General features: G+C 36.3%; 2 protein-coding genes across 4 annotated transcripts; both read right to left on the reverse strand.

Moving 5' to 3' along the window:
- Positions 1-1197: 1197 nt before the first annotated feature.
- On the reverse strand, positions 1198-7880 carry LOC106662759 (DNA-directed RNA polymerases I, II, and III subunit RPABC2). 3 transcript variants are annotated; one of them, XR_001339955.2, is made up of 6 exons: positions 7736-7880; positions 7607-7670; positions 5668-5762; positions 4416-4562; positions 3806-3927; positions 3669-3744 (listed from the first exon to the last, which is right to left on the reverse strand). XR_001339955.2 is itself a non-coding variant. In XM_014387043.2 (5 exons), the coding sequence occupies exons 1-5, from the start codon at positions 7762-7764 to the stop codon at positions 1275-1277; spliced, it is 399 nt and encodes a 132-aa protein (XP_014242529.1). In that variant the 5' UTR covers positions 7765-7877; the 3' UTR covers positions 1198-1274. The 3 variants fall into 3 exon arrangements, 2 of the variants coding, with proteins under 2 accessions (XP_014242529.1, XP_014242527.1); XM_014387043.2 differs by lacking the exons at positions 3669-3744; positions 3806-3927 and adding an exon at positions 1198-1338 and having other exon boundaries at positions 7736-7877; XM_014387041.2 differs by lacking the exon at positions 3669-3744 and having other exon boundaries at positions 3764-3927.
- On the reverse strand, positions 1570-3619 carry LOC112126108 (protein phosphatase 1B-like). Its single transcript, XM_014387038.1, has 2 exons — positions 2475-3619; positions 1570-1750 (listed from the first exon to the last, which is right to left on the reverse strand). The coding sequence occupies exons 1-2, from the start codon at positions 3561-3563 to the stop codon at positions 1679-1681; spliced, it is 1161 nt and encodes a 386-aa protein (XP_014242524.1). The 5' UTR covers positions 3564-3619; the 3' UTR covers positions 1570-1678.
- Positions 7881-15152: the final 7272 nt, after the last annotated feature.

A 15152-nucleotide genomic window follows, 5' to 3' on the forward strand; every position in this document is an offset into this window, starting at 1 on the left:
TGGGCCAAAGGAACGTAGATCAAGGCAATCTCTTACTGGTACACTGACTGCTCCAAAACCAATAAGGGCATGGGAGCTGGAGTCTTCGGGATGAATCCAAAGACCAAACTGACAGTAACCTAGATAAATATACTACAGCTTTTCAGTCTGAAATCATAGCGATTTAACACTGCACCAAGGAAATAAAAAAGCTAGAAATACATTCCCGGAAGTTAGCCATCTTCTCTGACAGTCATGCAGTACTAAAGCCAGAAGCACACTTACCCGAAGCGAGTAGTGCAATGGTAACAGCTGGCAATGGTAGGGGGTTGATTAACAACCTGAAATTGGCCGGTGAGCTATAAAAACAGGGTAGCACAATAGATCTACTCAGATCGTGGTGCAGAAGGCCTTGTAGCCATCTCTTTTATCCCTTTCCCTAGACAACATACAAAGACTGACAAAAGTATATAAAAACAATCCCGTCAGTAACATTAGAAACACTAAATTCACCAATTTCGTGGTCCGCTTGACCAATTAATATATTACGATTAATTAAGGTTTTTAGTTGAGATAAAAAGTCAATGGCACGAGCGGGATTGGAACCCACGATCTTCGGCTAGATACGCCGCGCTCTACCACTTGAGCTATCGTGACCTCGATCCAATCGGACACCAACTTCCCATCTCAACCCATTTTTTTTTAAATTTTCCATCCTTTTTGCCATTCGTGTTATCAGATTGGATTTTCGGCGACAAATTAAATGGCCACGGAGAGCTTTAGTGAAGTATACTTCATTTAAACTTATTAAATTCCCTAGTTTTCATGGTCCGCTTGGCCATTTAACATCTTTTAATTAATTTGAAAAATGGCAAAAAGTAGGGAAAATTCAAAATGTGGGGTTGAGATGGGAAGTTGGTGTCCGATTGGATCGAGGTCACGATAGCTCAAGTGGTAGAGCAGCGGCGTATCTAGCCGAAGATCGTGGGTTCGAATCCTGTTCGTGCCATTGACTTTTTTATCACAACTAAAAACCTTAATTAATCGTAATTAGAAACACTGCAGAAACTACCTCCATTGGAAATATTTTATACAAGAAGTTAGGAAAAGAATCCTGAAAATATTTAAATTAGCCATGTCATTTTATTTATTTGTTATGTATTGCTCTCAAATAAATTTCTTATGTTTTTAATAATCTAGATATTAAAAATAATGGAATTATTATTTTTGAAAGAAATTAGTTTTATTTTTATTACATTGAATGGATAATCTGGTACAAAAAATAACACCATACATCAACGATCAGACGAAATAAGCTCATTTACTCCCCAGTCTTCATAACTATCATCTGGTAAATACCTAAAAAAACAATTGGCAAAATTTTAGAAGATATCCAAAAAAAATATGTTACAAAATTTAACAACAAATTTATTTGATATATACAAAAACCACCAAAAAGTAAGTCTAAATTGTATAAAGAAGTCTTATTTGTAATGCTGCTTCATGCTGAATATACAATTTAATTATTCATAACATATCAAATCGACAAAAACTATAATTAAAAAAAAAAAGAAAAAAGTATGAGCCAAATATGTGTAGTATTCATTTATTTGTTTTTTCAGGAGACATTTTGTTCAGTTTGTTTATCATTTTCTTTTTTATCCGTACTTACAGTGATTTGCTATTACACGGGTAGACATTAGACACACGACGTCGTTCCATTAAATTTAACTGAATGCCAAATGCTGTTCCACCTGTAAATGTAAAAATTCTATTTTCAACTTGAAAACGGTCTAATTACTCGAACACGGCTTACACAGATCAAAACTTGGCTATTTTCAGTGCACGTGGAAAAGACTATACATTTTTGAAATGGAATGACAAGGGGCACATCTGGGCATAAACCTAGGACGATTAAATACCTCATGAGGTTATTCAGATAGAAAAACCAGAAGTGTCATTTTTGTTTAAGCTTTTTTATATATATATTAAAACAATGCAATTTCTCCTTGGATGTTCAAAGCCCAGTAGTTTAATTTAGCTTTTATTTTCTTGTTAAATTCTATTTAGCTAAGAATTTTTATTTTGAAAGCATAAAAATCATAAGCATGTCCATTGGAATTTTTGCTTTCATTGAAATTATTTTAAAAATAGAAATATCACTCCGGTAAATACAACTGATTTGTTCCATATGAGTTTTGAAGCTTGAAATTTTACTTTTAATAAAAATCACAAAAAAAGCTTAGTTTTTAAATACAAATACATTTAAAACTCTTAGATTCAAATAAGAGTATAACAGATGATTATGTTTTTAATTGTAGAATTTCAGATTTATTGGGTAATAATGAAAATAATTAGAATGCAAGTATTAAAGAAATACACTCTGTTTTGACATTTGTAGCCCCTTAAAAAAAGGAGAAAAAGTTGTTGTAATATTTTAATTTGTGCGTGGTATTGGTTTTGCACCTCCATTTTTAATATTTACTTGCACTTACTTTGTCCGCCTCATGAGGGCACAGTTCTTGGTATATTTGCTGAACCAATGACATCTTTGCACTGAGACCTGCTCCAGGTGGTAGATCTTGGATATCTTCTTCTTCGAGAACGTTTAGAATAACCTTGAAATCCACATCACAATGATTTCCAATGATGCCGCGGACTAAGTTCCCTACTTTTCGATTTACGGACTCGTCGCGTTTGATAATGGAAAGAGACGGTTTCGGCGCTTTGGCCAATGTGATGAGGATAACGCTCATGTTGTCGAAGCTTTTCTTGAAGAGGCAGGTGTCTATCAAGTGATTTACGACATACTCCAAATCGCTTGTTATCGACAGTAAATATCTTACGTAATCGCATACGTCTTCGTTTAACATAACGTCCCAGATCCCGTCGCAGGCTAAGACAAGAAACTCGTCATTTTCCTCGTCTCGTTCTAAGACGTAGACGTCCGGCTCAATGGAAACAAGTTGTCTGGCGGGCGGACGCTTTGAATCGCCTTTGTACTGGTAGTCACCTACGGCACGGGACACAGCCAGACTCCCGTTAAGCCTCTGTAGAACCACCGTACCGCCTGCACTTAAAATCCTTTCCCTTTCAGGAGGGTTTATCGGTTTGTGGTCTACCGTCGAAAAGCACTGAGCCGAAGTTTTACTGAGGATACCTCTAGAGTCTCCGAGATTGGCAATATAAATGTTAGTAGAGTTTATCAAAGCACAGATGGCTGTCGACCCGGCTTTGTCTTCGCCGCTTGAAAACTCCGGCTTTTTCAACAGATCAGAGTCCAGATTCTGAAATCCGGCTATAATCGCTTCCCTTATAGCACCTTCACTGAACTCGGATGTAGCCATGATGCATTTAAGAAGATTTTCTGCACAATAGTGTGAAACGGTGCTGCCACCGTGCCCATCGAATATGCCGAAGAAAGACCAGTTTTCATAGCCCTCTCCGAGTCCGATCTTGCTGAAATGAGCGTCCTCCATTTCAGTCCTCCAGCCTTGCATACTCCCGACTCCGTAACGCAAACTGTTACCCTCACCATGAAAATTTCGTTTGTCGGTAACCGGTTTTTCCAAAAAGTTTCCCATCTATATTTTTGAAATTGAACAATCTCAACTCAAATAAAATGTTTCATATGGGATTTTTTATTAATCATATTATGTACTCACTGGAATTGTGTCATAAAAGCAGCTTATTGTTGTTAAAAATATGTTTCTTTAAAGCCTATAAACAAATTTTTCCCAAGGATTTGTTTTTTCTTTTTCAGGTCTGTTGGTTTAGATACAAATTTAGTTATCGATAAGGGATTTATTTATAAATACTTATTTACAGGAATCTAGAAGTATAAAATAATTGTTAAAAGAAGATTCAGTTGTAAATTTGGATGTTTATCTGTCAGTAACAATCAGTTCGTCAATGCCCCAGTCCTCATAGCTGTTGTCTGGCAAATACCTAGAAAACAGTCGGAAACTTTTAAATACAAAAACGACATAAAAGTGAAAAACATGCATCCATGCCATCCTCCCCGTATGTGACCATACTTACTAATGTTGGATAAAACATGTTCACCAATGGAAATTTTAATATTTTAGGAATACATTTTTATTAACGTTACAATTCACCTGTCTTAATTTTTGAAATTCTAGCATTACACCTGATTTTGATGGGTTTTTCTGTTTTCTAGATGATTTTATATTGCAATTTTGTAAAAAAAAATCCTCTTATAAAAATATAAAAAATAAATTAATTAATTAAAAAACCTACACACATTTTTTCTTTAATTTTGATCCAATTACTTAAATTAAATTATTAAACTGATAGACATATTTTTAAGCATTTACTTATCAAGCTAATTAAATATTTTTTTTTTTTAAAGGGAGTTCTAATATTTCATGTTGGTGAAATTTTAGAATTCACACTGTTCAATCGTATTAACTGACCTGCGGATGATGATTGGAATTTTCCTTTGCTTCAGCTCCTTCTTGGCGATCTCCAAAGGGTCTGTGTCACCTCCGAGTTCCACCATAATCGGTGCACACATTGCTATCTGAAGAGCTCTAGTGCCAAGTACTCTTGCTCTCTCGTACCTAGCCAAAGCCAAATATTTCGATCAAGAGTCATAAAATCAAATTATCTTTTTTAAATTATTTTTTTCACAATCAATAATCGCATGTCTATAAAGAGGAATAGATTGTTTTATCTCTATGCCTATAAAAAATACTTGGTTTTATGACTTCAACACTTAAGTACAAAAGATTTCCGTATGTATTTATATTTTTTCTATTATTAGGTAACAATATTATTATTTTTCTTTCACCTCTTGTTAACAGCTCCATGTGGTTCAGAATGTTCCAAGATAGCTAGAATCTTTGCTTTGTTCATAGCCATCATAATACTAGTGAAATCGCAACAGATTAAAGTTGTACATACATCCTCACAATTTAATGAATAGTTAACATTGTTCGGTCATAGTTTAAAAAAAAAAATCAGTATTGTATCAGCATTGGAGCAGTAGAAAAACTACTCATGATTTAATGACTGATAGATGACTCTATGACATATATCTGGAATAACACCCCTCTCAAATGTCATTTGGCTTACTTCTCCTGGCTGGAATTCCCATTGTGGCTAACTAATGCATGCTGGCTGATAAACTGGCCAAGGAAATTTCAATGAACTATTTGACCCTGAACCCTTCAGTGGCATACCACACTGCCGATGTAGGCCATCAAACAATGGGCTAAGAATAAACTCTTGGTTCAAAGGGGTTGTATTCCAGGTCAGAGGCAAGCAAAAAAGTTCACTAAAGGACCATCGAAGAAACTAATAGAAGAACAACCTAGGACAATAGTAGGACTGCTGACTTTATCTCCTGAGGAAAAAAAAAAAAAAACCACCTGTGCAGATAACACGAAGAACTGAAGGATATACACATGAACCCTTAACAAAGCTTTGGGAACCTGTAATGCTACATCGCATCTTTACATCATTTTATGTATATTCTTTCTTTAATCTAACTTAGTTTTTTTTTTCTCTTAATTCATTAAAGTTGACAAATGTTCAACTTATAGGCTGGCCATATAAACAACACAGTTTATACAAAGTTGCTGGGTAGGACATGTCAACACTGTGAAATACAACAAACTACTTCCTATGCACCTTAACCATTAAACTTAACCAAATTGGACATACTTGGTCATGTATTTCGTCGTTATCCTGTTCGCCTTTTGGACTCCTCCTCCTCGGGCGTCGCCCACGTTGAGAAGTTCGATGTTTTCCCCTTCGTCCTGAAAAAATGTTAAACTTTAGCACAAGAATCTCTCGATATTAACGATCGAACATACTGTGGATCAAAAAAGTATTGGCACACCACACTTTTCCGCAAATCTTAATAGGCTTAATATATTTTCCATACATAATATTTATTTTAAAATTGGTCGTTTTTGAAATTTAATTTAAAACTGGTCGCTCTTTCTCTGTTCACATCAATAAATCAGCATCAGAAAAGATTTCAACGTTTTCTGGTATACCAAGGGTTGTTACCCGGGCCCATATTATTTCTTATTTATTTCGATGAAGATGTAGAATATTCAAGGACTGCAAATTTTCTTTATTGGTGGTAGATTTGGATTAATTAATAGTTATTTAACTTAATTGTTAATTTAAGGGGACTGCTTAATTAATTGGTGTGAGCTGAATCGTCTTCCTTCGAATAGTAAAAAATGCCAGGTAATTAAATTTACTACAAATATCTTTGGTTATTTTGTTGAAGGGTAGAGAATGGAAGAGGTTGACACTTGGTGTCATTTTCAACAAAAAGGGCGATTTCAGTAACCACATCAACAAATTCAAGGTAAGGCTCTATGCAATCTTGGTTTAATTACTAGATTTTCTGGAAATTTTAAAAATGTCCTGACAGTCAAAATATTATATCAATCACTTGTGCGTAGCCAAAATATGCAAGTGTCGTGTGGTCCCCTTTCCATGCTGGTGAGAAAAAGTACAAAGGAAAGCAACCAGGATAATGGCCATCGGATTTGGACTTGCCGATCTGAATTACTTGGAAATTTAGAAGTCTAGGGTCACATAGCTCTGTTGATCCAATTTGGGGCTCAAAAATGTGAAACGGGGCCTTTGATATCCAAAAGTTATATTTATCACTGTGTACAACCACAACGGAGCCATAAATTGTTCTTTGTCCCACATTGCCAAACAGAATATGGACTAAACTCACCTCTACTGAGGATAATGAGACTGCCCAATCATTATCACAACGAAATAGATGCATTTAACGATTCCTTAATCCTTCAGTTAAAGTTAAAGGATTAAAACATATACATGCCAGTAATCCTTAAGCCATGTTTTTTCTTTTTTTCCGAGGGTTCGCAACAGCAGAGATTATATCAACCCTCGGGGTGCCGGTGTTTTTGAAAAAAAAAAAAAAAAAAAAAAATTGTAAGTATGTTGGGCTTTGGTTCGAATACAGGACCGCTGGATTCGAACCCGGGACCTTACCTTACAGTGATGAGTGTCATGTCAATGCCTAAACCGTTGTGGCCACCGACGCCCCCTCATGTGTTGTTGTTATTACTCTTTAAATACTCAATTGCTTTTTTTTTTGTTCTTGCGTGCTTTTTTTACTACTTCTCTTGTAGTTATAATTAACTAAATAAATTAGTAGTACCAAGTTCATAAAATCCGTATACATAAATTAATTATTCAGAAATCGTGAGATGCAGTCTGGTGTGATGTAGGTTTCAGAAAAACATTTTCTTTATCGTGCCAACGTTTCGATCTTTATTGAGATCATCTTCAGGGCCCAAAGTGTTTGTCTTCTGTGTAATTGTGCCATTCTTGCGTGTCATGTTGAGAGTGCCCACGACAAGACAAACACTTGAGACCTGAAGATGATCTCAATAAAGATCGAAACGTTGGCACGATAAGAAAATGTTTTTCTGAAACCTACATCACACCAGACCGCATCTCACGATTTCTGAATAATTATCTATTAACGGTCGCTGTGCCAATACATTTTTGTCTGTGTGAGTGATTTTTTTTTTTAAATTGAAACCGAAAAGAAATGTTAAATGTGCCAAGACTTTTTCGATCCACAGTAAATGAAAATACTTGCCTCCTGCTGGTCGATGTCTTCGAGATCCGCCTCGTCGTCGACTTCTTCGAAGTCTTCGCCAACGCTGATTAAAAATAAAATTAACGATTTAATATCTCAGGCTTATTAACAATCGAACAAATTACTTACTCGTCAGCATCAAAATCGTCATCGCGCATTTTTAACGGTTTAATAAGTAATAAAGTAGACAGAAAAGGACGCGATCAGGTTTTGGAACGTCTTAGGCTTCGGGCCGTCCGCTACGTTGTATGGTTGCTTAATGGTTACAGCCCTTTTTCACAGACTATGACTAGTAGTTGGAAAACGCACCGAGCGCCCTTAGCGAGCGAAGTAAGAAAGTTTAAAGCAGGAATAAAAACTCACATCTGTAATTATTTTATTTATATTAAAGGTACATATAGGGCATTATGCCCCATTAGACGTACTTATATTAGAAATAAATTAATTTTCATAAAGATGACTTTCCATAAAACAAAATATCTTATCAAATTTAACTCCGCTATATCAGACTCGCTTCTAATTAGACGTGAAATTTTAAAAGATCTTGGCATGATTATTGACAGATATAAACTTTCACACACATTAATAAAGCTATTGCTAAAGCAAATAGAACTTCAGGATTTATTACACATCATACTAAACATTTCCATGATCCCAGATACGCTTACAATTTTATGACCAATATTAAATTACTGTTCACCATTTTCAATCCACCGAAATATCAGTCGCATAGAAGTGGTTCAAAAAAGATTTTTACGCTGGATACATTACAGAACAATTGGAGAAAACAAAGATACACCACACTCATCATTAATGTCAGAAATTGATGACTTCTTTACAGAAGGAATTTCTTTGATTGTATGTTATTGTCTAAATCCTTAACTGGTTTCCCATTACTGCTTAACCAAATTAACTTTCATGTTCCAGCTAATCATTCCAGAAGTCAAATAACATTGCCCATAGATTGCCATAGAACTAGTTATGCCAAATTCAGTTTTATACTAAGAACAACAAATTAAACTCGTTCGAAAATTTATATTTAATGTCAGTTTAAACAAATTTTATTATAAGAAAATTAAATATTGTATCATTAATATAATTAATATTGAATTTGATTATAATTAATAATTGATAATTATATAGTATTCATGTTTCTATTCATTCTAATTTTTTTTTGTTTCATTATTATTAAAACTATTTACTAAATTTATGTACAGTACTTACCTTAATACTTTTATTGTATATATTTGGAATTGAGAAACCATAAATAAATAATAATAAAGCATATAATAAAATATACAAAACAATAATGACAGTAATATATTTTTAAATATTAATTATTTATAATCAAATGATGAAACCACATTATGAAAGAAAAGCAGAAAGAAAAAAAAGAGACAGGAAGAAGAAAGAAGAGGGAAGAAAAGGAGACGATCGCCCTATCCCATTCCGCACTGGTGGTGCCAAGTAACCTGAAAGCGGTTCATCTGGTAAATATGAATAATGCAGTCGTGGGATATCTGAGAAGATTTTTCATTTTTCATGCTTGCATTTAGTTCAAAAATCATTAATTGATGGAATTGAATATTTCCGAGCTGACCAATTGTTTGGTCTTAGGCTTCACATAGTCTCTTACTGTGATACTACAGAACAGAAACGTCATCCATCCCAGTAGCAAACATCTAAAAAATATTTCATTTTATCTTCTTGGTTCTTGAAAACAAACAAACGAATAAATAAAATAAAAAAGAAAAGTAAAAATTGTATACCTCCCCAGTTCTATACCTATATGTTCCTCTTGGGATAGGTTCTGGCATGCAAGCATCATCGATAAGTTTAAACCATTAATTACTGTACCTTCTTATAACTTTATTCTTGAATCTTATTTAACAGACTGCTGATACATAGTGAGGTACACCAGTACATAAATATCAGACCAATAAGCCGGCATGGTGCAAGGGGACATATTAGGTTCCATCCTTTATACCATTATAAATCTGACTTTCTTCTACATCCCAATACCATCATCATGATCACCTAGGCCATTGATACCACCATCATTCTAATTCAAATTGCTTCAATTGAAACTTCTAACATTCAAGAACACCTTAAGCTTATCAAAAAGTGGTGGAAGGGCTGAATAAGACTCCGACTCAACTTATATACTTAAGATTATACTTAGACAGCAGCCTGACCTGGAAAATCCACCAATTTGGGCAATTACTAATTCTTAGGAAATGCGACCACTTTGGACATGGAACTGTTGGGTTCTGCCAGCCGAACCATCTATACATCCAGCACATCCGATCCTTCCAGCCACAGGTTCTCAGACAAATTGTCAAAGCACCTTACTTCTTCCCCAACCTCACTATCCACAATGACCTCAACTTCCTTTTGTCAACGAAGAGATCCGATACCGCTTCGGAAACTTCGACACCAAGCTCTTGATCCTTTTAAGCTCCACTGCCAAAGTCCTCCCTAAACTTTCTTGTTCAGAGAACCTCTCACGTACCTTGATCATGATGGGCTGAAACTTCCTCATTAACATTAAATTATTAAACAAAAAAGTCTTTTCTGATTTCCATGGAGTCTGCAGTGCCCTATCAAGAAACTTGTGGTTATTCTGAGATTAAGGTTCATTCTTCTTTCTAACATACAATGATTTATTAAAGGAGATTACATATCATGCCAGAGTGCAATCAGAGTTTTCATTTTCTATTACTTTTTACCTAACCTCCTATTTTAAGATAGACCTTGATGGTATTCTATCTCTTTCTGCAGGATTGTTTTTTGACAGCAGTATGGCATCTCAATTCTTCTTAAGTGTATCTGATTTTTCCTTTCGTTATGTATTCTGTTTAGCATTCCAAACAGGTTTCACAATATTCACCACCTTGATGTGTTGGTTATATGACTCTCTACTTTTGGCGTCTATTTGTATCTTTTGTTCAAATTTAATAATCACTTGCAAAATAATTGTTCGGTATGTTTTTCTGACCTTTTTGAGTTGTTGGTACATCAGTGTACATTACAAAAAGAGATTTTCCCCCATTCACGTAAGTTAATAATATTAAACATTTTCAATGTAGATCTGGCAATTAAATTAAGTTTCAACACTGGATTTATTTATCAGAAAATTACCTTTATTCACGCCCAGTTTATATAGCAACAACAAGGCAACAACCATCCCTAACCACTTTTAGAACTAAATATTAAAAAATGAGTGTTCTTTATTATTCTTTTTTCTTATTTATCCCCCCCCCCTGTAAAAAGGAGGGTTATTTGCTTGTAACGTTATTCATCTATTAGTACTCTGTGTTTTGCCACACCCTTTCTCTGTCAGTAATTATTTTCAAAGACGGTCACGCATAAACTCGAATAATTTCTCAACATGCAATCTGAGGAGTATTCAGCAGAAAGTTCTTTTTGCGTTCTCAGTTGAAATAATGGTGCTTGTTACATAAGAAAATGTTTAGGGATGGCTAGTGCAAGCCGCAACTCACATGCAATATCAAAACAGCGAACAAAGAAAAACACGACTCAAGCAACGTCGAAAAACATCAAAAAACTGAAGCACAAACTAGAAAACAAAACTTAATCATTAGACAAAATTAACGTCACCGCAAATTATAACAAAACCAGACGACATTGACCAAACTGACTGTTTGTCAAAAAACCTATGGAGTTATCTCAACGAAGTGGAAGAATCGGTGATATTGAACTTTGAAGCACCGAAAGCGATTATATGCGCTCTCTAAGTTGGCTGAGGGTTACAATGTTGACATCTGATTTACTCCCAATTTGTTTACGAGGGTATTTCAACTACGAGATTATTTGAACCCTCAGGGTGCCGGTGTTTTTGAAAAAAAGCCCATTTGTATGTCGGGTTCGAATGCAGGGCCGCTGGATTGGAACCCTGGACCTTTACCTTACAGTGATGAGCGCCGTGTCAACGCCGAAATCGTTTCGGCCGCTGAAATCCCTGTAAAAACTTACACTTTAATAAGACTAACGAAAACCCCTACAAACAAAGTCCAAAAAAAAAACCTCAGCCACCATTAACACGTGGCCATAAACCCAAGAGAGGCTACACTAACAAGAATGCACTAACATAAACCTACAAAAACAAAAATTCACATCACTTCCCAAAATACATACCTACAGATCATAAACTACACATCAGCCCCAACCTTCCAAACCAAACCTGAAAGGCAACACACCCTCTCTAAAAAATTCAATAGGCCTGATTAACAAATTAAAGACATTCAAATTACAACTACCACTATAATATCGTTTGGCATAACAGCAAATAATACAGACGACGACGACAAAAAGGAGAAAACAACAGATAAATACGCATATCAAAAGATGGATAAGGAATGGGTAATTTCAGACATACTCGCAGAAGTGTTGGTACGACATTTTTGAAGAAATACTTCCCCGAAATTATATACAGATAGGATGTTCTACACTATAGTATATTCACTAATTCCGTGGTCCGCTTGACCAATTAATATATTACAATTAATTAAGGTTTTTAGTTGAGATGAAAAAAGTGGCAAAAGGAGGGAAAACTCATAAGGTGGGGTTGAAGTGGGGAGTTGATGTCCGAGTGGATCGAGGTCACGATAGCTCAGGTGGTAGAGCAGCGGCGTATCTAGCCGAAGGTCGTGGGTTCGAATCCCGCTCGTGCCATTAACTTTTTTTCATCTCAACTAAAAACCTTAATTAATTGTACTATAGTATATGTCCACAACTACAACAGCATAAAAATAATTCCGACAACCCCACTCTTCTTACATACTGTTCACGGTAGAACGCAATAACATAATAAATTTCCAGGGCCTAACAAAAATACTAAAATTGACAAAAAAAAAAAAAAATCCAATTCGACATATACAGAAAACCATAGGGACCGATCCAAACCACATCCACAACACAAACGCATAAACATGACAGACAGGATAAAAACAGTTCTACTGGCTAAAGAGAAATACAAAAACGAATTGAAAATAGTGCACAATAACGACAATAACCTAACCTCGATCAACAAAATAAACAAAACGTACGCACAAAAATTCCCATAAATCACATACTCATGCGTAGAGAAAGAAACGTACAAGCTGGCAAAACAATTGAATAAATTGGGAATTTAAAAACCACTGAAGACCACGAATACGACTGAGAAAACTACTAAGACAAAACACAAAACCATCCCATTTGACAACATGCTAAAATCAAAACAAAGACAATGTCAAAATCAATCGTCAAACCACGAACTATGGTACCATGCAGACAAACATGAAACTACTACAGGGAAAGGACGAAAAAATTAATATACACGAAAACATGTTAGTACACAAACGTATTACATTTAACAATAAAAAACTCATGAAGAGCACACATTAAGCATACGTTTTTGGTGATTACTTGTGGATGCCAAGTTGACTACTAGGTCCACTAGGTGACACCGCAGCTTCAACAATCGTCTCAGGTTCCAAGTCGTAACTAACGGGATTGCAGTAGCTCTGTATTTAAGCAGGGCCTCAACTCCCAATGTAGCAAGCTGTCAGCACTAGCTACAGCAACAAGGGTACTCACAGGCCCTTCGCTCACTACCGGCTCTCGCTACAACATTAACATCAGTCCACTGATTTTGACTATCGCCTCCATCCATACCTTTCTCAGGGCCACGTGGCTCTATATCGGCCACTGCCCTCTTAACTATCACCCGAAGAAGATGGGCGACGGAAACTTGCTTACACTCTCTTGAAGAACCAGAGGCATCATTACATATTTGCGTAAAGAGATAAAAAAAAGTATTGGTTGGCGGTCGTCATATCTCAAAATTCTATGCTTGGAATGCTGAAGAAGGGCTTTATAGCCTTTTTTTCCCCCATCCCCCCCCCGCCGTACCTAAGGGAGACCCCATACCGGCGGACCACGGCCACTAAACTAATTCAAATGGGATGCAAGTTTAGGGGATCTTATTGTGCTTAACTCTTCCTTCGACCTTGCCCTGAAAGGGAAGACCCAAGGAAGAAGGGAATTTTTTTTATTATTAATTTATCTAATTTAATAGGTCTCCCCCTTGCTGGTTAATCCTTTTGAACACACTTTCTAATAAATACAATATTTGAATAAATAAATAACAATTATGGGTACAAGGAGTAACCAGCCCGGAATTAAAAATTCAGGGAAACGTTAAGATTAACAAGTAACATCATAGGAAGAAAAAGAAGAAAAAAGAAAAAACTAATCAGGTACTTTGTCCACTATAGCTCGGCTAACAGGCTTGAGGACCTCAAACGTCCTCTTTTCTTTAATCAGTTCGTTGAGGGTCGGTGGCCAAGTGTGGCGGAAGAGGAGCTTTAGTGGTTCCCTCACACTCTCAAGGAGGGGGCAGTTGAACAGTCTGTGTTGGACACTGTCATCAACTCCGCAGTCGGGACACAGTGGACTGTTAGCTCTACGGAATCGGCGCAAGTAAGCGTTGAAATTTCCGTGACCTGTCATTATTTGTGTGATCCAGTAATCTTGTTGAAACCACTTTGCTTTTGCTCGGTCCTCAATACTGGGTAGAAACTCGTGGGTTAGCTTTCCCTTGGTGCTTCTGTCCCATCTTTCCTGCCACAAGTTGTCTATCCAAACTGTAAGGATCTCCCGGATCTGCTTTCTAGGTGCAGTTCGTAGCCTTTCCCTATCTGACGCATACAAATTTACCATTGTTGGCTCCTTTCCATCTCTTAGCTGCCGGATTGCAATTTTACTGTGGAGGACAATGTCTATTGGTGCAGCGGAAGCAAGGACTTGGAGGGCGTGAGTAGGGGGGCTTTATAGCCCGAAACATCCATCCCTAAACTACCACGGAATGCATGGTTTCTTTCAACCTTAATACCCAATATTGTATGCACATTTACATGTCTGGCGTGATTGATTTGAACGCCCAACATCTAGTGAAAGTGGCCTTAATTGCCCACTATGGCGTGAAGTCAACAGCAGTCCCTAGAGTTGCCTAGTTGCACAATAAGATGGTGGCGAGTCTACCTGCACTACAGTCTTCAATGTGGGTTGGAATGAAAGATAGGCTTGCGAATTAACAGGACATAAGAGGATAGTTTGGAATGAAATTTATTGTAGCAGGAATGGACCAGGTTTGGGATGTAGTGTATGTTGAGACCGGAGTAGATAGTACGATTGGTGGTGTAGAATAGAGCATCAACTATTTCAACTATTGCCCAAAGGATTTTAGATTTTGTTAAGATTGAAGCGCTTGACTGCTCTGTTCAGTTCAAGTCTGTAGGTACAAATTGGGGTGATTAGATAGTTTTTAATAGTTTTTTGTTAAGTAATATCAGTTTAGACCTTTTTTCAAGTATCTCTTCAGCATTTTATATCTAAGGTTACAGACAATTAATTAATCTTTGTGTAAGGTATTGGTTGAAATGAAAAAGTTAGTGTCACGAACGGGATTCGAACCCACGACCTTCGGCTAAATACGCCGCTGCCCAACCAATTAAGCTATCGTGACTTCGATCCACTCCGA

The sequence above is a fragment of the Cimex lectularius genome, unplaced genomic scaffold, assembly GCF_000648675.2.
Source record: "Cimex lectularius strain Harlan isolate CLEC.00 unplaced genomic scaffold, Clec_2.1 scaffold45, whole genome shotgun sequence".
NCBI classification, from domain to species: Eukaryota; Metazoa; Arthropoda; class Insecta; order Hemiptera; family Cimicidae; genus Cimex; species Cimex lectularius.